The 23,712-nt window shown below is 39.6% G+C and overlaps 2 protein-coding genes across 2 annotated transcripts in view; one reads left to right on the top strand and one right to left on the bottom strand.

Moving 5' to 3' along the window:
* LOC106543222 (catalase) overlaps window positions 1-19,908 on the bottom strand; it is a 46,225-nt gene extending 26,317 nt beyond the window's left edge. The window contains exon 1 of the mRNA XM_087719631.1: window positions 19,778-19,908. Coding sequence (XP_087575757.1) covers window positions 19,778-19,801 — 24 coding nt within the window. The 5' untranslated portion in view covers window positions 19,802-19,908. The remainder of the gene's footprint in view (window positions 1-19,777) is intronic.
* A 147-nt stretch (window positions 19,909-20,055) lies between these two features.
* Window positions 20,056-23,712, top strand: part of ABTB2 (ankyrin repeat and BTB domain containing 2) — a 141,989-nt gene continuing 138,332 nt past the window's right edge. The window contains exon 1 of the mRNA XM_087719645.1: window positions 20,056-21,475. Within this exon, the coding sequence (XP_087575771.1) occupies window positions 20,605-21,475 (871 nt within the window). The 5' untranslated portion in view covers window positions 20,056-20,604. The remainder of the gene's footprint in view (window positions 21,476-23,712) is intronic.

Raw genomic sequence — 23,712 nt, 5'->3', positions numbered from 1 at the left:
TCTGGAAAGAGAGTCTTTTTCTGGAATACCTAGTATTTCAGGAAAAAATCTGTATGATTATTATCCTAAAATAAAGTTCAATCATTAATAAACTTCTGCAACTTTTCTGTTTAGTTGCTTATTTTCCTGATGCTAGGATTGAGTCATAAGTCTTTGTTCCTCCCTATTTTGAGTTGATCAGACTACATCCACAATATGCTATGATAACATGAGAATACTCTAGTTTGGGTGTGCCAATTCACAATCAGAAAGCAAACCTACAACTATACTCCACACGTGTCTTCTCAAATTGCCTGAAGTCAGGGTGAAGTAACAAAGTTTACTGCAAGTCATTCTAGGTGAATCCTTGCCAACTCTCTTGCTATCTGTCACAAATATCTGTTTTTCAATAACAGGTTGCTTCTGATTACAGCAGTTTCATTTTTTGGCATGTCTCATGCTAGGCGTATGGTTTTTTTTACTTCTGCCTCATTATCTTTTAAACCCAAAACACATTCACAGCTGACTCAGAATGCAGTCTGCATAAAGGAGATTTTAAAAAACACTATCCTCAAGACTTGATAGTAAATAGTACTAGCACAGAGGGCTTCTCAATACATTCAGTTTCCTTAATTGACCTCCCAGTCACAAAGTGGAATGGTTGTTTCGTATTGAACGTTCATCCCAACATGAGATAGGAAAAGCAAATGTTTAAATTTGTTTTGGAAAGGTGATAGTAGATGCTGTTCCTTTTCACCATCTTCATCATTCAGGCATACATTTTTCTCATGAATGAAGGCAAATGTGTGTGTCCCAGGATAATGTTGCAGGATCCAATATGGATAGATCACCGGGACAAGAGGTTTTGTCTTCCGAATTTTCAGACTAGTGTTGGAGCCTCTAGCAGAGTTTGCACTGTTCTGTGTGTGATATTTATTGTAAGTGGATTTGTATATGTTGATTGGGGTATGTTGATGGCTGGCTTTTAAATCATTAGCTGTCATTTCCTTGTGCTGCCCAGCCTCACCTTCTAAGAACTTGATAGGCTTGTGGTAAATCAGAACTCCTGTTACTGATGAAGGGCCTGTTTCCCAGGCTTCAATCACTTCCCTGTTTTTGCGCCTGCTTGTCCAACAATCTTAGTAGCTAAAAAGTTGAATATGTGTCCTTGTTCACTGCAGTGTGAGCTACCAATGAATTTGGATCTCCTCATCTGACCATTCGCTTGTGTCCCAAGGGGATTTGGTAGATGACATTAAAAGTATCTCCCACATCCAAGTGATCTTTGTAATGCATAATTTGTCCTCATATGGTAGCCTCTGGGTGGTGTGTTATGCCCACTTGCAGATCTTGGAAGCTGTGTTCTACAACTTCTGAAATGTTTTTGATGCATGGCATGCAAGACCTCTGTCTTGTACCTTGTTTCTTCCTTTTTCTCCCAACTGTGTAGCACTGACATCTTGTGATGAATGATTGTGGGTACCCATTCTGCTTTAATTGTTCATGTAGGTACCTGCTCTCCAGCTATTTGATTTGCTGGATACTATAGTGGGTTCTCACATGCCATATAGTGTTCTGATGCAACTTTTTGTGGTCTTGCAATAAACTGTGGTTTCTAGGCTTCCACTCTTGTCTATTAACAAGTACATCTAAAAATGGCAATTGCCTAGCTGCTTCTTCCTCCATTGTGAACTGTATGTCAGGGAAGATAGAGTTCAGAATGGTATGTAAGTTTTTAAGTGCATTTGTCTTGATGATGACAAATATGTCATTCACGTAGTGGCACCAGAATTTAAGGGCATAGTATAGTTCTGAAATGCAGTGTTCTACTTCATGCAGGACTGTTTCTGCAATGACTCCTGATATTGGGGATCGCATGGATATCCCTTTTATTTGTTCATGCATTTTGCTTTTAAATGTGAAGAAGGCGCGTTGACAGTATTGAAGTAGCTTCATGTGTCCTGGTTAGGTTGTTCTGATCTGTGTTGCATTCTTTTTCTAGTTTTCTATCACATCATATGCCAAGTGGATGGATGTAAATAGGGATACTACATTATAGGAGATCATTATATCATCAGGAGTCACATTTAAGCATTGTAGTTTTGTCAGAAATTGTGTGGATGATGTGACTGTGCTGTTTGAGGATTGGGTCAGAAAGTTTAAGCTTTGTGACAGCCATTAGGCAGGTTTTACATAGGGGTGTCTCGTACAGTAGGTCTGAGGGGGGGGGACTCCAATTTTGTGTATCTTGGGGAATCCACAGAATCTCGCTGGGGCCGCATATGTTCTTCTCATTTTTCACCACTCCTTTCCTGTTATGCAGTTGTTTTGTTTGAATTGGCTGAGATAAGCATTCAGTAGGCTGACATTTTTCTCAACTGCATTCCCAATCCACATAATCAAAACTGTCTGTACTTGCTTCTAAGCTTAACAAAGTTTTGGGTTTCACTTTGATAATAAACTTTTTACCTATAATAAACCCATAGGGGAAAAAAAAGACTTCCTCTGTAGGTAGAATGTGATGAGTAACAGAAGAAAAGCAAATTAAGAGAAAAATATTTCATCTATTTATTCAGCATTTTCAAGCTTTTTCAGTTACATGAGTATACATGTCATACATGAAATTATGAAAGACTGTCTTTTTATGCTTGTGAAAGTTTGTAAGTGTGAAAAAGTACTTAGAATAAGCAAGCTTACTATTCTGTGCGTTCATAAAATGGCTGTCATAGTTGGCATGACAATTTATTTATTTTTAATTAAGGCAATCTAAAAGAAAATAGCTAGACATGGCAATTTTAGAGACATAGACACAATCATATTCATACTGATTCAGCATAATGCTACCAATCTCTAAACTACATATGCAGGCCTGCTTAATAAGAGATATGTCAGTAGTACGGGTTCAGGAGATGATAATTCCAAGGGAACAACTCAACCTAAAGATGAGGAAGAAGGAAAAGGATAAACATAAAATGTTGGTATTTGTAATCACTAAAAATGAGGTGCGATAGTGCAGTGTACATCTGGGACAATATTTTTTTGAGACCATTATATTTGAGATGAAAAATTTGCAAATTTTGAAAAGTTAAAAATAAACTTTTTTTAACTTTCAGATTCTGAGATACCAGGTTCCAAACAAGAAAGAATGTACTGAGCTTTTTCTAAGCAATTTCCTGTACTGTTCCTCGCCTATGAACAGAAATCTTGCCAAATTAAACTATTTACTCCGTTAAACATACATTCTTTGTCAGGGTTCCTTCCAAGTAACACCTCCAACAAAAAGAAGACTTGAGTTTCCTCAAAGTTCCATTTTATTAGAGATATAATGGCACATCTGGGAAAACCCGAATCTGAATGTCTTCAGGTTTTCTCCACCCAAAGGAACGTTCATGTTCCTGCCCAGCACCTACATGCCCATCACCAGATCCAATCAGGCACTGTCTGAAATTGGAGAGACCTCCCAGTCACCTCAGGGCAGCTGTAGGGCAAGATAGCCTTGACTTTCTGAGAAGAATGTTATTTTGACTATGTATCACCCACACTCTGTATAATCCCCCTCCCATTTTCCCACAATAGAAAATGTGGCAAGCCTGAAGTCCCAAAGGTAAAATATAGCTTCCAGGTCTGACACTCTGAGAATTCCTAGGAAGGGCTGTTTTGACTTTCTTCCTCACAGACAATCTAAACTTTGGTGACCTTTTCTCCTTTGGATTGCACCCTCTCCTTCTTGGGAATCCAGACAACATTCCACCACAAGAGGGATTTGGAATAAAAGTTTGAAATTAATTATAAATGTCCTTTCTGTGAGAAACTGGTTGTCTGATTGAGTTCTTTGTGAGACTAAATATGATAGGATAGGACTTTGCAATGTCGGCAATAGAGGAAAATAGAAAAAAAATAAAGATTACAATTAAAGAGAAGAATATTTAAACTCCACATGTTAACAAAGAATGGAGCAAAATACTGTAACAATGGATATTCTGAAGGACATTTTTGAGCAATAGACTCAGAAATTAAGAATATCTGATACTATAGATAGTTGGTGTATTTATGATGTCACAGAAGAAGAACAAGCTATACCGGATAAGATATAAATTGAATTGCATGTGGATTTAAATACGAGAAGTTGCAAGAAGGATATGGAACATGATATATATTGGTTACACAAATGAAACCAGTTGATGTCTTCATATTTAAAGGGGTCATACAATTATCAAACTAGAAGAGTGATTTGGATAAGTTTTTCTATGTACAAAAGAGATTTGTTAAAGTCTTGAAGAATTCTCTGAAAAGGGACAAAAAGAACAGAAATAAAGGTTTTGGATATTATTTGAAAGGATTAAAAACCAAGATTGTTAAAAATAGAGAGAAGGAATATTGTCAGCCCTCCGGGTAAACAGGAAATACAATTAGTTGAACTAATTCTACTTTATTGCAAGGCTACATTAACAGAATTTTGCAAGTGTGAAAGTACAAACTTCCTGCTACTGGTTTCAACAGTCAATTAGGAGGGTTTTTTCCTTTTTTTTTCTCTCTGACTTTTAAGCCTTCGGCGACTTCTGCCTTTTTTTCTGATTGTTTCCTAGAAAGTATCTCTTCCTTTCGGTCATCCACACTTTCCTTTACAAATATCAAGTTTGTTTATTTCATCATGGTTAAAATAAATATGTAGTAATTTCTGAATTTTTGATAATAAAGAACAAATTATGAGGTTGGATTTTGTTTTTAGTTAACAGGTGGGATATGGGATTAAGAATTCATTTGTTATATTTTAAGAGTTGGTGATAAATTATTAAAATTGTTTAAACTTGTGATGTGGGAAAATTACTTTTTTGATAAACTTTTCTTTTTATTTCTTTTCATTTCTACACTTTTTATTCTTACTTTTTTGTACTTTGCATTAGTTTTTATATTTTCTAATTGTAATTTTCAATAAAATTACAAAAAAATGAAGCTCTGAGAGGAATGCACTAACATGAAAGTAAGAACTTAGCACAGTCTATGTGTCCAACTGCTTTATTTTAAACCATTATAGGTTTAAGGCTGGTATTATAGTCAGTCTATTATAAATGAAATGACATGGAAATACAAGTTACAAAAATATTGGAAATCATGGCTTCACATACTTAAAACCACATTAATTCTTCCAGGAGTTATCAGCATATGGAAAATGCCACCTTGAATGAATTGTAGACTGAAGCCAATGGGGGAAGGCCAAACATTGTTACACTATGAATGGCACACTCTCTCTTGCATTATCTACTTAAAATACACAAAATTATTTCCCACTTATGACTTTAACAGAGGCTCCAATAATTAGATCTACCTAATGCTTTCTGATTTAGAAGTCAAGCCAATTGAGCTAGCCTTTGCAGCAGGAGGGGAAAAAACAAAATATATTTCAGTTGAAAACTTCACTGCTTATTTGAAAGTCAGTGGCAATCTATATTATCTGGGGAACATGAGAATGGTGTACACTTTTTTTGTTTTGATATATAGAAAGAAATAATGAGGAATGCCATAAAAATAAGTAAGGGAAACAAAACTACACACAGACACACACAAACACATATTCAAGAGCAGAGAGCAAGCATCCAATCAATTCAACATTGAAAAACCTGACTGGCACTTTTTTTTCTGCATCCCATGCTTAATAACTCCACCCTTCTTAAAATCCAAACTTTTGGTATATAATTCAAAATAACAATCACAATATTAAGCCATATTATTTTTCTCAAACTAGGTTAACAAACTTACAGGTTTACAGGTAGCCTATAACTTACAGGTTACAAACCAAACCAGATCATAGGAACAAGTGGCACTACATCTAGAAGCTAATCATCTTCCACCTGGGAGTGGATTTGGCCTAAATTCCTATTTGTAACAAACCAGCAATAGTAATTCATTTTTAAAGCACTTATTGGATACTATATTTTCACAAGGACACTATTACATTCAAATATTAGCCTATAGTGCTAATAGGAAGACAGAGGAAATGGTATCTTCTGTATAATTTGCTACTAAATATTTGTAAATGTAGAATATAATGTGCCTTTCTTGTGTATTAAATGCCATCTGCTGGACAAATTAAATTATTCACAGAATTCCTCAAGGTGCACATCAGCAATATTTCCAAGAAATAAATACATTATAACAGATACTTAAGAGCTGATTTGGGAACCTATTTGTCAGAATGTTTCACTTTGCATTCCTGAACTAAGGTTGAACTCAATGGCTAAAGAGTTTCTTCTCAATCTATGCCACCTTTGAAAATGGGTTACCTAACTTCTAACATTATTTTACAATTTTATCTGAACATTCATGTTGTTTGAATAGGTCCTTTGACATTGGGTTGATTATTTTATTATCAATGACGTAAAACACCTCATTTTCACCACTGGAATTAGGTTTTGTAGACTAAATGTTTTTTAACAGCTGTAAAAGTAGTTTGACCAATGGGATAGGACCGGGATGGCGAACCTATGGCACACATGCCATAGGTGGCACACGGACCCATTTGTCAGGGCATGCGAGGCGTTGCCCTGACATCTGGCTAGCGCGCATGCACATGTTGGCAGGTGAGTTCAGCCTTTTTTAAAGCCATTTTTCACCCTTCTCAGGCTCCAGAGGCTTTATAGGAGCCTGAGAAGGGTGAAAACAGCCCCCCCCTACAGGCAAACAGGCCATTTTTTTGCGCTCTGAAGGCTTCCTGAAGCCACTGGAAGGCCTCCGGGGGGGGGGGGGGAGACTGTTTTCCTATAAAGCCTCTGGAGCCTGGGGAGGACGAAAAAAGCATGCAGAAAATGGGGGGAGAGAAACTGTCATGTGCGCATGCGTGCTGGGGGGTCGTGCATTGCATTATGGGTATGGCATACCTGCGCACGACCTCCCTGCGCCGCCCCCCCCCCCCCCCCCGCTTATGGCACACGAGCCAAAAAAGGTTCACCATTGCTGGGATAGGACAAACATATATTTACTTTATGGTAAACATAATTTGGATTAAATCCCTCTTTTAAAGTATGTCAACACTTGATAATGAAAATGTTGATTTTTTGAGAAGTAACATAATAGGAGAAAATATCCATTTGAACCTCTCTTTACATAAATCATTCTTGCCTGTTATTTAAGTTTGTGATCCATATAAAAGTATGATTGGCTATTAACAGTGAAAAGAAGTATAGCTTTCTATAGAAAATATGGAATCAATGTATAATTAATAGAAATAAACATGTGTTAGAGCTAAACTTTCTATTTTGCTCATATTCCTAAGACTTGTTTCAGCATTTTATCCTGTAGATCTCACAAAGTATTCTCTTTAAGATATGTCATTTCTTTTTTAAATAATTTTGGTCATAGTCTATCCATAGAGGCAGAGGACACTGATGATATTGTAGCTTCTAGTTTATGTCCCTATTCTTCAAAAACCTCTTGTAATTTTTCAAATTTTATGCCATTTTTGTCATTTTGCCCCAATGCTGGCCCAAAACATAAGACAAATTTGTCTACCCCCCCCCCCCCTCTTTTTCTATCTCTTTATGCCTGGAATCTTTAGTGGCCTCTAATGTGCAGTCATTATCATAAAGTCTTCAATTTAAGGTAGGCTATCAGTTTGGTTCCCAGAAGGTGCTATTTATTGAGATAAATATTTCCAAAATCTTACAGCAAAAGTCCTAATGACCAAAATTGATCTCATGTCTTAATTTGTTTACGAATTTCTTGTATTAAAATCTTATTTAGCTTTTGTCACTAATTTTAAATTCTTTAAGTTCTTAAACTTATACCAGTAGTTAATTTTTCTTTTGATCCAGAATGAAAGTAAAGTCTCAGGCAGCTTCGAAAACTTGCCATTTTGAAGATCTCTGTTAGCTGAAGATAGTTAAAAAGATAATTTCTTAAAGTGACTAGAAAGTCACATTAGCGAATACAGCATCTTTATGAAAAACTGCTATCCTGCAGTCTCCTCATGAGAAGCAGTCATCCAAAGTACAAGTAGGTGATCTTCCATCCTTTTCTTAACTGTAGAGGTTCCATGTGATTGGTCTGTTTAACAGTCCTTGAGACACAGCAGTGGTAATGTCCAGTGGCGGGTTGCCTTTTTTTACTACCAGTGCGTATGTGCGTGACGTCCAGGCATGTGGGCGGAGCCTCCCACTGCTGCCACTACCGGTTTGCCCGATCCGGGCCAAACCAGGAGCAACCCACCTCTGGTGATGTCTCTGCCCATTCAGATATCTACCAGTTTGCTATTCCTCACTCAGAAATACCAAGGTATTTAAAAACTTTATCTTATTCAATTGCCAAATGTGGATCCTTGTGTCCTTAGCAAATTGCAATATTTTTGTCTTTTCCTAATATATTGTTAATTTATCATCCATGCAATGTGTGGCAAATGATCTTAGTGCATGTTTTAAGTTACCGTATTTTTCGGAGTATTTTCTCAAATACTGAAAATCTGGGTGCATCTTATACACTGAATATAGCACTTTTTGCCTCCTGAAGCCCCACCCCTTCACCAAAATGGCCGTGCGTAGCTTGTAGGAGGCTTTCAGAGAGCTCCTAGGTCTCTGAAAGCCTCCTACAAGTGCATGCATTTTTTTTTGAGAAAAAATGGGCCATATTTTGCTAGTTTTGTCCCATCCCCAGGAGAATTCAGCATGACCCTCCCCAAGGCTATTCATGCCTTTTAAAAAAGCGGGCCCATTTTTGCAAAAAATGTTTTTGGGAGGTTTGCAGAGTGCAAAAACTTTTTTCTTTCTTTCTTTTCGGAAAGCTCTTTAACTGATTGATGAGAATTATATTGATCAAGCGCTGTGCCAGCAAAAACAAAGTTTTAGGTGCTGCAGATTGTCAGCGATTTCCTTCTCCAGTACATGGATAAATACACCTGGAAACATCTACCTACCTACCTACTCTCTTTCCCTACCTACCTACCTAGTGTATTTCTCTCTCTCTCTCTCCCTCCTCTGTCTCTAGCTACCTATCTACTGTATTTTTCTCTCTCCCACCCACTATTTTCCTATGTACCTACCTATTTTCTATCTATCTCTCCCTACCTATCTACTGTATTTATTTCTCTCTCTCTATTTCTCTCTCTCTCTCCATCTACCTACCAGCCTACCTACTCTGTGTGTATTTGTGTATGTGTATACACACACACACACACACACACACACATGTTGTATTTGTGCTGATAAATAAATAAAGGGAGACTAGTATAGATCTAGTTCAAGCAATTTAGCTCTCATCAGCTAGCCATACCCTTACTGGGATTAGAAGATATATATCTTCCTTTATCTACCTACCTAACTACTCTCTCTCCCTACCTACCGTGTTTCCCCAAAAATAAGACAGGGTCTTATTTTCTCCCCCCCCAAAAAATGTTGCTCGCGCCTTATTATCGGGGGGGGGGGCTTATTGGTTTGGGGTGGATGGGTGGTTGCTTTCATGAGTAGCCACCCAGCAACCCCACTTTCCAGGTGGGCAAAACACCACTCATCGACCCAGTAATATCCCAAAGGAACTAAGCCACATGGTGCTCTGCCCGGCTGGAAAGGGAGGTTGCGCAAGAGCCTGTTCCATCCCAGCTCACGTGCCTCCCAGCCTCACCATGCCCTGGCCCAGCTCTCCCTGCAGGGCCAGGGCACCGCCACACTGCCACCATCGAGCTCCGAGCATAACCGGCTTTCAAACTCTGGAGAGCTGCTATTGGAAGCCATTCTGGGACTATGCCTTATGGTTGTGGGCTGGCTGACTCTCTGTCCCACCATGACAAGGCCTTAGTTTCAGGACAGGTCATATTTTTGGGAGGAAACATGGTACCTACTGTATTTCTCTCTCTTTCTCTCCCTCTCTATCACTCTATCTACCTACCTACTTTTTTAAAAAATTGCCTCTTCAAAACCTTGGTGTGTCTTATACTCTGAAAAATACAGTAATTGGAGTCTTGAACAGAAGGATTGTATCATTCAGAGAGTGTAGAATTGGAAAATGCCTATGTGTAGCCTTGAAAAAAAAATCAAGAGTGTTATGACAGGCCACCAGGAAATTTATGCTTTATATATATTGAATAGTGATGGAGACAGAATGCAGCCCTTTTCAACTCTTCAAAAAGGGAATTATGAGAATTTTGTGAGATGACTTTGTGTATTATGAAGTAAACCAAATCTTTACAGAGGTTTTCCTACAATTTATATATTGGCAGTAATAACTGTTTACGTATTGTGGATTTACTGAGTTTGTTTCATAGTTTAGATATTGAGTCAAATGCATTTTTAAATTCAATAAGAGCTGACTATAGTGCTGAGTAGGTTTATCTGTACTTTATACAGAAGTTCTAAAATTACTAAGGCAATTAGGACCAGAATTTGCATCACTAAGCAATACGTTTGTAAAGCACAGCATCATATGACAGCATTGGTGAGAACAGAGGGTGAGATTGGGATTTCTGGGTTACTGCAAATAATTTTAGGAATCATTCCCTTGTGCTTTTCTTTGCTTGAGTTGGTTAATCAGGTGTTTGATTTCTGTGCATGATGCTGGGAGCCACAATGGAAGCATATCAGCTTTTAATTTGAATTGATAGGAGCAAGGCTCCCTTTGTCCATATAAAGAATGAAAGCATACCTCAACCCCAAACATGGTCTGGAATGATAAATGATGAGCTAGTAAGGTGACTTGTTAGCTGTAATATTATAAGGTGCCAAAATTGTGAGGAGGTCCAGCCTGAGCTGCAGCTCTCAAGTGTTGCCAGAGAGTCTGGATTGCTTCCCTTTTCTTCTTATGGAGTAACTGTTTGCATTGCCTTTTCTGTGGTAATAAAACATTAGTAGCATACAGCAAAACGGGCTTCTTATCAGTTGTTGAAAAGTGTTATCAAAGCTTTCTTAGCTCTGAGGCAATCTGAGTCAAAGCAATTTTATGAACAGAAAACCTGATTTCTATGTTTTAGGGAGAAACTGACGTAAGGTCTGGTTGTAATGACTGTGTTAAGTTGGAATAATCATTTGAAATGGACTCACCTGCTGTTAGTAATAATTTTGTCTTGAATTCACAGAGCTTGGACAAGTCAGTTTTTGCCTGAAGCAGGCAATCCTGCAGAAGCTTGGATGTCTGGTCATAAAGGCCTTTATAGTTACAGTCTGAAGCCCATGGCATTTTCCATGCAGTTTCATAATACCACTGTTATATATCACTGGAAGCTCTCTCCCATCACTAATGCAATGATGTAAATAACTATTACATCTTCAAAGGGACACCTTCAAAGTCAGCCTCCCACAATTCATAAATTGCCTCCCCATCCTCTTCTCTCCCACTATTATCAAGTGAAATGAAGAATCTTTGACTTCCAGACTCACAGGAAGGATTCCAAGACTGATGAGCAAAGATGCTAATAATGTCGAGGCTTTACTCCACTTATTTGCATTTTGATTCAGGTCACCTACTAGGACAGTCAAGATAGTTTGCATCTTATGCCCAGATTTCAAACCAATTGAATATGATCTAAAAAATGAACTTCCTCTACAACAGAATTCAGCTGAATGACATTCTTCCTAAGAAGAGGTGGTTTAAAGTTGGGCACAACAGCACTTACTTATATACCGCTTTACAGTGCTTTACCACCCTCTCTAAGCGGTTTACAGAGTCAGCATATTGCTCCCAAACAATTTGGGTCCTCATTTTACCCACCTTGGAAGGATGGAAGGCTGAGTCAACCTTGATCTGGTGAGATTTGAACTGCCAAAATGCAGGCAGCCAGCAGAAGTAGCTTGCAGTACTGCACTCTAACCACTGCACCACCGTGGCTCATAGTTATCAATAATTACCGGTTTCAGGGAGAATCTCTTCAGGATGGGGGACACCACCACCTCTTCAAAGCACTAGGCATACCTGCCTTACACAGACTGGCATCAATAATCCCCAAAATCCAGCCCTTATATATTTTTTTGACTTCCCAGTTGATGCTTGGATTCCAGGGGCCAAACCTCTCACATATATTACTCTATTCACTTCCCTGAAGTCCATAAGTTGGAAGGAATTAATTGTAGCAAACATCACAAGATGCCAGCCCACTCACCTTCTCTGAGCCAATACATGTAGAGTCAGAGCAAATTTGAGCTATTTTATTTGCAAAATTTTGTCCCAAGATCTCAACCTGTCCCTTGGTAAAATCTTCCTGTTTCCCACATCTCAATAGGAGGTGTGTTACTCTAACAGTAGACACATCATGCCACAATAAGCCTGTTTTGATGCACTTATTGCCATGATACAAGCATCAACATGAGGGTTACCCCTGTCTAATCCTTCTAATATTTTTCAGTGGCTTTTAGGAATCGCCTTTGTTACTTCATCTCCAGGAGTTCCTCAGGTTTTCAGTTAATCAAGGAACACTCCCACCTCTAGAAGCAGCATATATCTTAATGGATCCTTCTGTCCTGCACAGCCCTTTGGTAGCAAGGAGTTTCAGAGAAAGAATGTGGCATGGCAAGATTTTTGGTTCCCAATTCTAGACCACTTATCAATGTTTGGAACTGAAAATTAGATCTGAAGTAGATCTCTGCATGCATCAGGCCAAAGGATATTGTAAAGTCATAAACCACTAAATTCTCCTATAGCTATTTTTAAGGCATGAGGATTGCAATCCCTCAGCACTTAAAGCCAGCACTACCCACCCCAAGATAAATTTCACAAGGTGAGGTCAAGATTTGCTATACAGCAAGGTGGACACTACACATGCAAGATTCCCAGATTGTCCTGTTGACCCAATGACCCAAACAGACATTCACAGTCCATCACCTTTATAATACTTCCATCTTCTATGATAGTAGCATTGTCCTCTGAATGTCTAGGTCAATTAGAATGCACATAGGTTTTCCAACAAAAAAAAAAAATCTGTATGAATGCCAGATATATAAACAAGCCGCAAACCTCATCTTCCCGTGCACTGATAGATAACAAAATGTCTGCAAGAAAACAACCAAGCTCAGAAATCCAATGATATACAATCTGTCCTTCCGCATCTCAGCCCAGTGTCTGGTATTATCAAAATCTGCCTATGGAATTTGTGGCAGTTCCTCAAACACTCTAAGGTGGGTTGCTGCCTAAGTCCCCCAACTCCAAAATTGTGGTTCCTATGCAGAGCCCTGATCTAAGCCGGAATATGGTACCCCCTGCTGTCTATGTTTCTCCCTTTGGTTATTCAATAACTCAACTAGTTACTGAAGTCTCTTATTGCTCTGTATCTGGCATCTTTACAGCCCTTATTACTCCACAAAGCAGAGACACTATGGAAGCTGTTTTCACCCTTCCCAGGCTCCTAGAAAGCCTCTGGAGCCTGGGGAGGGTAAAAAAATTGGTCAATCACAGGCCAAAAGTGGGAGGAGAGGGCAGGGGTCCCGTGCACATACATGCAGGGGGGTCACAATTGCATGTGTGCGGGGGTCACGTGTGTAGCATTATGGTTGTGGGCACACCTGTGCCCCCAACCCCCTGCGCTTCCCCCGCTTTTGGCACGTGATCTGATAAAGGTTAGCCATCACTGCCTAACCAAACTGGCTCTCTTTAACCCAACTTTCCTCTCTCTTTCCCCTTTCTCCTCCCCACCCACCAGAAGCTGGGATTTTCCATGGCTGGGTGTCCCACTTGCTTGATAGCCAATGCGAGCACAAGTGCTCTCTGAAATTGGCCACCATAGCCATCCTATACAGGAACTCCAAGACAGAGCCCAGAATGGTCCATGACTGAGAAAAGTGTCTCTAGCAACGTGAAAGGCTGCACCATGCTGCATCAGCCTCTGATCTTGGTATATTTAACAAACCATTGTAACAGGAAAAGCAGAGACACCATGGAATGTTAGAAGCTTGGGGGAATCTCACTTCTAATAGATGTGCACTATGACATCTATCATTGTGCTCTTAAATTCTTCAAATGGGGCAGCTTTGGAAGCAAATATGGACAGCAGGATAAGCTCAGCCAGGTGACCCCAGGCACCACTCTATGGATCAGGAAAAAAAACAAAGGCAAGCTTCAGTTCATTCTGCCCTATATTCCTTCAAACCATTTCTTCTACCTCACCGAGTGCCACCTTTATTTTCAATCAAAATGGCAGTAGACAGGAATAATCATCCTCCAGCACTCACTATAATATTTTAATTGCTCAGGGTAATTATTTTCTGTTTTGATTACTGAAGATAGCCTGTTTGTTATCAGCAAAGCCCTGCCGCCATATTTTTCCTCTAGTGAAGAAGCTACTGTGATGGAATTTCCCTATTGATTGACAGCATTTATATTTGGAATCTTATTTTGAGTCTTCTAGTGACAGTCAGAAAGAAAATGACAAAGCAACAGGATTAAGGCATTGTCGTCACAGTCCTGAACTGATGCATTCCATTACTCTGTATCTCTTTTTAAACAAGCAAATGAGAAATGACCAGAAAATAGATTAGATCTTCTAGCACTTGTTGATATCATGGTAGAACTTTAAATAATAGATGGGCAACATAAGATTTTACATTAGCTTGCCTTTTTATACATGCAAGAATTGCATTAAATGGTGCCTATTGGAAGGAGAAACTGCTTGCGGAATGGTTTTCCATCTGTAACTCTGTAAATCTGTTTTGAGTAGTTGGGAAGCATACAACGTTAATGATAAAATGTTTTTCTGAGGAAGAAAGTGGTAGCTTACCATCCATATTAGCAAGTCTCACCCCAGAAAGCATCCTTTCTTACAAAATTCTCATCTCTAAATGTGAAAGTATTTGTAGAAGATTTTACATGAAGTTCTCAGTAGTTAGATTAAAAGCTGAGAACAATCCAGGAATAAAACTTTTTCAAAAAATTTCTTAACCAAACTAGAGCTATACTACTTGAGTTCCACAAATCTGGACAACTGCTAGAAGGCAGTAAATGGGATATTTTCTGCATTTTTTCTAGAGATTTTTGCAGACCACTTATAGCAGCCCGCATAAACCAACTAGTATAGGTATTCCTTGTTCAATGACCACGATTGAGCAACTCTGTTGCTTAGCAACACAGTTATTAAGCAAGAGATCACATGTCCACAACAGATTTACAATTTCACTTGCATCATGGTCATTAAGGCAATCATCCACAGCCATTAAACAAGACAACACCTGACTACAGCTTATGATTTTACTGTTGATTTCTCCATTGACCTTGATTGTCAGAAGCTGGCTAAAAATCAAGTAAATTGCAATAACATGACCAAGGGATGCTGCAACTATTTGGTCTGAACTGCCCAAATCTCAGTAATGTGACCAAGGGGATGCTACAACAATTGTAAGTACAAGGACCAGGCATAAAGTTATCTTTCCAGCAATCTCTTATCTTTAAACAGTTACTAAACAGGGCAGTCATTAAGGGAAGGCTACTTTTTCTTTATACACTGAAGATTCTTTAGCATCTTCAAACATGGGTAAAAGACTTCTTTATCTGAACAAGACTTGACCATTTCACTGATAGATTGATTTTGAGAAACCAAATCTCTAATCTTCTTGGAGTATAGATATTTATAAACCACTTCTATCCAGTTATAATTTATAAAATTACTACCAAACATCCAGGAATGTGCTGCATGCATTGAAGTAAATAAATAAATTAGTTTTAGGAATATTCTCAAAATCCAGACTTATTTTTTTAAAAGACCAATTCAGTTCTACATATGGTAGTAGCTGAAAAGTTGAAGTACAAATTATATGCCTCTGGGTCAAATTTCCTAAAATCTGCAGAGGCTCTTAGGCTAGCAACTTTGTCTTGTCTACTGTATTTCTTTTAATTAGTTTTATTACAATATAGCTTGTTTCTTAACCAAATATTAAGACATGAGACTTATGTAAATGTGTATACAGTAGTTCTTGATTTGCAACCAGAATTGAGCCCAAAATTTTTGTCATAAATTATTATGGACGTTAAGCAAGGTATCCATGTGACCACCTTGTACAACCACTTGTAGTCCACAAGAAACTTTTCGTGGTCCGCAGAAAAATTACTTGCATTTTTATATTGCACTAAATACTATGGTGTTTCCCCATAAGGGTCTTATTTTCTTTTGACCTCCGAAATAAGTGCTTGGCCTTATTTTCAGGGAGGTCTTATTATTTTTGAGGTTCATGAGGTGGTAAGCGTGGTCACCTCATGGCTGTTGCTGTGTTGCAATATTTTCGGGGGAGGGATTATTTTAGCACATGCACTCAAAAGCCCGATTAGGCTTATTATCTGGGGAGGTCTTATTTTCAGGGAAACAGGGTATTTATCTACTTAAAAAATATATTAGTGGTCCATGGGGTTTAAAATTATGAATTTAGTGGTCCCTGAGGTCCAAAAGATTGGTGACCCCTGCACTAGTGCACAAACCTTTTTCCTGTTCTGCCATTGCCTGGATTCACTTATCATTCCATCACCTGGCTCCATTCTGAACTCAGGCTCCATTGTTGCAATGGTTTGGAAGGCTTTTTCCAAACTATTGTAAGAACAATGGTGTTGGCTAGTGTTTTCTCCTCTGAAGAGAAAAACACCTGTAAAGCCTATGTTATAAAAATCTCTGCTGGATTCGTAACTGTTTTTGACAGATTTGAGATCCATTTCTTTAGGGTGCCAACCTTCTGTCCCCTCTGTTTGCAACTTTCTCTGGAAACACACACACACCAATTGACTTTCTGCGAAAGCTGGCAGAGAAGATTGCAAATCACAATCACATAGCTGCAGGGCACTTAACAGCAACTGGTCGTAAATGTGAACAAGTTGCCAAGCATTCAAAATGCATTCATGTCACCCAGGGAAGGCAGCAAAGTACTTTATGGATGTGGACATCATGATTGCAATCTGCCATTAAACAACCAGTCATTAAGTTGAGGACCACCTGTACAATAGATTAAAAAAATATATGCAATGTTGAGTTCACAGATCCCGCAAAGCCAAGTTTTTAAAGTATAGTTTGTTGCATTGTCATCAGTGGTACTGCTTATTTACAAGATCTGAATATCTATCCAGTGGTTCAAAGATTCCAGTCTTACCACAAGGTGGTACTGTTACATAAATAATGATTGCAGCAAGTTGAAAAGAAAAAGTACCTACAGAGAGGTCCAGTGCTTTCTTTTTAAATAGCCTACATACAGAAAGAATCAAAGAAACCAGATATTTTTATTTCATATCTAGTTCACCATTCAAGGTCAAAAATGTACTTATTCCCATACAAAGGCCTTTTGTCAGATTTCAGCGTGCTATCTTAACTAAACAGACTTAAAGGGAGGGGAGGGGTCATCATCAAGACCTTGTTGACTTCTAGTAGCTGCCCAGACTAGTTCAGCAAATGGCCCTAGGTCCCACAGCTGACTTTGCACCTAATGTGGGACTAGAATTCACCATCTCCTGCAGCACCCAGCCAATTTTGGCTGAACTCTGAATTTAAGCAATAAAAAGATCTGGGAGAATACCAAAAGTCCCAGTAATGGGAGTAAGAGTAGAAATTGAAACACCTATGTGGAAAAAGTAAAGGCAATCCTCATCTGCTAAAAAAGACAGACAAGCCTCTGTAGTAACTAAATAAGCCTGCAGTTTGACTAGTGCTGCAGATATACTTAAATAAGCCTGCATATGCCTAGACACACCCACTTAATGATTTCAACTTGAAGAAGACTTTAACCTGCAAGCCTTCACTTGTAAAAGTTGATGCAATCTGATGGGAGACAAAATCATTTTGAATGAAGTTTGTTTTTAGCACTGTAGATTGTAAATTCAATACAATCCTGTTAAGCCTCAAAATAATTATTTAAATCTCATAAAATAACAAAGTGTTCCTAAGTAGGGCTTTACTGCTAACTCTTATTATTCTATTACAAGTGGGAAATGAAATTTTAAATGACCAGTCCATGGTAAAAAGCCACTTTTTTTAAAAAAAAAAATTAAAACTCAGGGACTCCGTGTAGGCTGAATTCATTGGGTAGTTTCATTTTGGCCTGCAGTTTTGCATATTGAATCTTGTTTAAAAATAAGCCATAATTTAGCATGTATGAACCTGTACAGTAGTTAATTCCCCGTTTTTTGGGTAAACCATTATATAGGTGTGTCTAGACAGACTATATATATATATACACACATACATACATATACATATACATATACATATACATATACATATACATCATATACATATACATATACATATACACATACACATACACATACACACATTATATATATATATATATATATATATATATATATATATATATATATATATATATATATATATATATATATATATATATATATATATATATATATATATATATATATATATATCACAAGTTAAACCAACTGCAGCTTTATTTGCTAGGACTGGAAATCTTGGTTTCTGCTGGTCAGCTTCACAAAAGACTATAAAAGTTTCCCACTAACATAACTTTTTCAAAGACAGTTTCTAACCTATCTTCTTATTTTTGCAGTTTCACAACCAGATAAGAAACCTTTGCAGAATTTTGTTAAATGTAACTTCCTTAGCCTCCTCAAATCCTCTATGTGAGATTATTTATTTCTTCTCAATGTTGTTTCTTCAAAAAGAAAAGAGGACAATCTATAAATTATCTGCCTTAATTTAAATTGGCATAATTTCAGAGTACTGTTATTACACTGTAATTAATTCCTTTTTCCAAATTAAAAGTCAAAAGAATGTCTGCAGAGGAGTCTAACGGAGTCCATAAGCACTATTATGTGTATTGGGTCTTTCTACATCCAGAGGAGACTTGGAAGGCAAGAAAATGTACAAAACTAGCTCTACAATCAACACACAATACGAAACAGACTGGGATAACTGACTTAATGCTACATTTTCCCATCTGTATCTGGAAAACTGAACTATTGCTCTCTTCGGTCTCTCTCATTGCCAGATCTTTTGTTGTTTGGAAAATAAATAATAATCATGTTTTCCTATTTATCACATCATCAGAGTCATTTTGAAATGAAATGAGTGCCAAATAAAGTTAATAATAAATGTCTAGGCCCGTCATTAAAATATGTGAACAGAAAATGATGATTCCATAAGAAAAACCTTACTTGAAAGTACTTTGCCTGGTGTCACTTTGGAACAAAATTGCAAGAACACCATGTCCAAGCTTCTGGGAAAAATAGTTGGACAATATCTGGCAGACCATAAATTCTGATGCCTTATTTTATGGCCAATAACATAAGATATTGTAACATTTGTAAAAACTCCTTTCCTTTCTTTGTTCCTTTATAATGTACTCTTTCCAAACTATGAGGGTATTACAAGATTGTTGAAGGCTTAAACATTTGTAGGATCCTCTGTAATGCAATTATAAAATCTATATTGACAGGCAGGTATCATTTTTGTTTTATTTTCTTACCAATCTCATTTACACATGGGGGAAAGGAATAGCAAAGCTCTCAACCAGTTTTCACCTTCATTATGTGAGAATATTCTCAGAAGAGGCAGACAGACAGGTGTTGTGAAATCGTTTTGAAAAATGCATTAATTTCCATTCAAAATGTGCATCTTAAGCAGTATAGACTTTATAATGGGAGATATTCCAAAAACACAATATAAGATTTGTTGGACCCTTATAAAACACACAGAGGTACCCCTTTGGGGGGGAGGGGGTTGCTGCTTATTAAATCCCCATTAAAAGTTTGCACAAGCCAGTAGATGCCATCTGCAGCCCCTTCCTGGGAAGCAAGTCCTGGGAAGCTGGCGGGAAAGTTAGACGTGCGCCTGCAAAAGGCCAGAGATCACACCTAGGAAATCTCAAGCCTCCTTCGGCGTGGTTACCTTTTCTTCTCTGGATCGGCTCATGGTGCCCACGCGGCTTTGTTTCCTCCAAAATCCCTCGCAATGGCTCCTGTCTTCTGTCACCTCCGCTCGCCAAGCTTGCCCCTCCCTCTCGCGACTTCTGACTTGTTTTTCAAGCCCGCCCCGCCCCCTTTCCTGGTTCCGCCCATTCAGCCCGCCCTGAAGGATACGTACGTTTTGGAGGTTGCCTTCAGCTCGCATTTCAGCGGATGGCCCCGCCCCCCGGGCTCTCCCGGAGCTCTGATTGGCGGGCATCCCGTCGGGTCATTTGCATGTCGTCTCCGGATCGGTGAGCCAGAGGAGAGCAGCGAAGAGAGAAGTTCGCGCAAAGCTTCTGTAAAGTGTCTCTCGGGGGGCGCGGAGCGGGGGAAGAAACACCGGCAGGCAGCAGCCGTTCTGGGTCGCTTTGGGTTTCCTTTCCTCTCTCTCCCCTTCTGGATGAGTCCAGAGTTGATTCTGGATCGTTGCTGTGGGAAAAGGCTTGTTCGCCTCCCGCCGCCGCTTGAGAACTCTTCCCCGCTCCAATTAGGCGGTAGGTAGGCATTGCCTCCTCAGAGCTCAGCCGGATCCTCCGCATCTTTTGCCGTTGGCCCAAGATTTTCCATCCCGTCTCCTTCCAAGGCGGAGAAGAAATGATCTCACTCGGCCCGTGGAATGGAGACAGCTGGCACGCGTGAAAACCTGAAGGCACCGCGGGACTCGCATCCCGGAGCCTAAGCCCTGCGAGCATTCTCGGTCGCCTTTGCGAGCCGCGCGGGACTCGGCAGCGGCGGCGGAGGTGCCTCGGAGGAGGCAAGTTTTCCCCTATGGCTGGGCTATACAGCTCGCCTTTGAAGACCCTGGAAGATCTAACCTTGGACTCCGGGTATGGGGCAGGGGACTCCTGCAGGTCCCTCAGCCTCTCGTCCTGCAAGTCCAACAGCCAAGCCTTGGCCTCGTCTCAACCCCGGGGCAACTGGTGGTACTATTCGGGCTCCATGAACAGCCGCAACAACAGCTGGGACACCGTCAACACTGTCTTGCCGGAGGATCCCGAAGTCGCCGATATCTTCGCCAAATGCGCCAAGCTGCCCGACCTGGAGGAATTCCCTTGGAGCGAAGAAGACGTGGAGAAGATCCTGCGGAAGGGGAAGGAGGCGACCCAGGGGGGAGGCTTCAGCCCAGAAGCCGCGAGGAGGCTGTCGATGCTCCTCCGGAGGCCGCTGATCCGGATCTCCCGGGAGGCGCAACGCCTGAGCGTGATGCACGCCAAGTGCACCCGCTTCGAGATCCAGAGTGCCATCAAGCTGATCCAGAGCTGGTCCCTGGCGGAAAGTTGCGTCCTGGCCACCGTCAAGGCTCTTTCGCTGTACAGCATGAGCGCCGGGGACGGCTTGAGGAAAGGCAAATCGGCCCGCTGTGGCCTCACCTTCTCCGTCGGGCGCTTCTTCAGGTGGATGGTAGACACTCGGATCTCGGTTCGGATCCACGAGTACGCGGCCATCGCTCTGGCTTCTTGCATGGAGAACCTGGTGGAGGAGATCAAGGGCCGGGTCCTGGCCAGCCAAAACCCAGACGGAGACGGGGCAGGAAGTGAGGTCTCCTCCGAGGTCCTCGAGGCGGTGATCAACAACGACGCGGAGCTTTGGGGCGTCCTGCAGCCTTACGAGCATCTCATCTGTGGGAAGAACGCCAACGGTAAGGAGCGGTGGTCGGACAAGAAGCGGGGGGTAGGAATTTGCTGCAGATTTAGCATACCACCTGGGGAAGTTTCTTGGTGGCATATGTTTCAGAGGAACTGCACTTCTTGGTGGGGATGCTAAAATAGTGTAAGTGTGCAAAAGATGCAAATGGGGGAGGGGAAAGCAAAATAATATTGTTCTAAGTGATCTGCTTTGTGTTGAGCTTAAAAAAATAACAAACTACCGACAGAAGAGAATATTGGTACTTCAACGTTGAAAGGTGAAGTTCAGCACTGATGATGTAATGAAGTGTCTGCAAGAAAACAACTAAGTTCAGAGAGCCTCAATGACCCCACAAGTGATGTTTTCAAAGGTTTATAAAAGTACTAGTTACAGTGAAATTGCAATATCCTACACAAATGCACTTAAAAGTTTAGTAGCACTTTTCTTTAGAAGTTTGGGAAGTAATTCTGATGAACTTAGACAGAACTGCAGTCTGTTCAACCATTCAAACTGTGGTGACATCCAAACTGTACTATGTAGAATATTTAAGTCTTTGAAGATTAAATATTCTACATGTAGACTCCATGTAGTTAGTATATGCTTTGCATTTGCTGAGTAGAATCCCAAAAATGGAATGAGATGTGCTAATTAATGGAGAGTGAAAATAAAATAAGACCAGGTCAACTAAGGAAAGTAAATACTATGTAGAATCAGTCAGTTCAAACAGTGCACGTAATTAATTAATGTTGCTAATTACACAGGTAGCCGTTCACTTATGACCACAATTGGGAATAGAAACTCTGTTGCTAAATGAGGCAGTTGTTAAGTGAGTTGCCACCCATTTTTATGATCTTTCTTGCCAAGATTGTTAAATGAATCACTGTAGTTGTTAAGTGAATTACATGATTATTAAGCGAATTGAATTTGCTTGTTGGAAGACAGGTGGGAAGGTCACAAATGTCCATCTCATGAGCACAGAATGCTGCAACAATCGTAAATACGTGCCTATTGCCAAGCACCTGAATGTTGATCACACAACTATGGTGACACTGTGATAATCATAGGTTTGAGGACCACCTGTTTGCCAATTCTTTTCAGTGCCGTTATAATTGTGAGTCACTAAACAAATGGTTGTAAGTTGAGGACTACCAGTACATCATAGGATATTATTGAAATACTGAGGATGATATTTTAACAGTAAGTTGCAAAGTGTGTGGGGGGGAGGTTTGTATTCTTCACACTTCATGTTAATCGTTCTTCCTTTTTAAGCCAAGATGGGTCAGGCATTTTTCACCACATGCCAAAAAAGCCTTTGTTCAAGGTTACTCATGGGAAAGTCCTGTTGAACAAATAATGGGACTTAAGCTGGTCAGGGCTAATTCATTCTTTTGATTTAGGAAGATTTGCTTTCTTTAGAAACACAAGATTCTCGGAACAAGTTTCCTTTTCAGTTCCATGTACAGAATCCAGATGACAGGCAGCTGTGTCCTACAGCAATTGGACAGCATCTTCTATTATCTTTGAAAGCTAGTTTAAAGGTTCTGATACAATGGTATCCTCTTTAATCTATCATCACTTCTTGGATCTGAAGAGTCTCATAGCCGAATTCTTTACAGAGGGATCTTTCGGAAAATAACAAGAGCAGTAACAACAACATTTTTCCTTTATTTTTTAACTGAATACTCAACCTACAATCCAAAGTGGTTTAGGACAGATATAGGTTGTCATCTCATGTACATTCTCTATGTACTAAATCTTAAACAGAAGTAATCTTAGCTGGATAAAAGCCTAACTATATTGTTATGGAGATGGAGATTCCTCTCATCCCTGCTCAGAATATAATAGCAATTTTCTGAGTGTCTTTTCCTCATATTTATTTCTTTATGTCATTGCATTTATTAGAGCCACCCACTTAGAAGATTCTGATTGGCTGCATATTGGCTAATGCGGTTGGTAGATAAGGTGTAGCTGGCTGAACTTTATGGGATTCACCATATCATGTCTCTGACTCACAGTCAGTCTTTCAACTCTCTCACCCATCCCTGTTACATTCTGTCTAAGTTCCTGGGAGTGTAAGGATAATATTAAAGAAATGTTCCTGGAAATAGTAAGGAAAATGTGAAAATCAAACAGTACTGTCTGGTTTCACCTTGGTGTCACTAGTGCTGTACTGCATCAGTTTCACCAAGGGTGCTAATACGTTATACCAATTACAGTTGTTTTGTTTTGATTACACAAGTTGATAAGTAA

This window comes from Thamnophis sirtalis, unplaced genomic scaffold, assembly GCF_051295495.1.
Source record: "Thamnophis sirtalis isolate CommonGarterSnake01/CBP01778 unplaced genomic scaffold, rThaSir2_p1.2 scaffold_1, whole genome shotgun sequence".
Taxonomy (NCBI): Eukaryota; Metazoa; Chordata; class Lepidosauria; order Squamata; family Natricidae; genus Thamnophis; species Thamnophis sirtalis.
The sequence above is the reverse complement of the archived record's forward strand: the minus strand, read 5'-3'. Positions and strand labels throughout refer to the sequence as shown.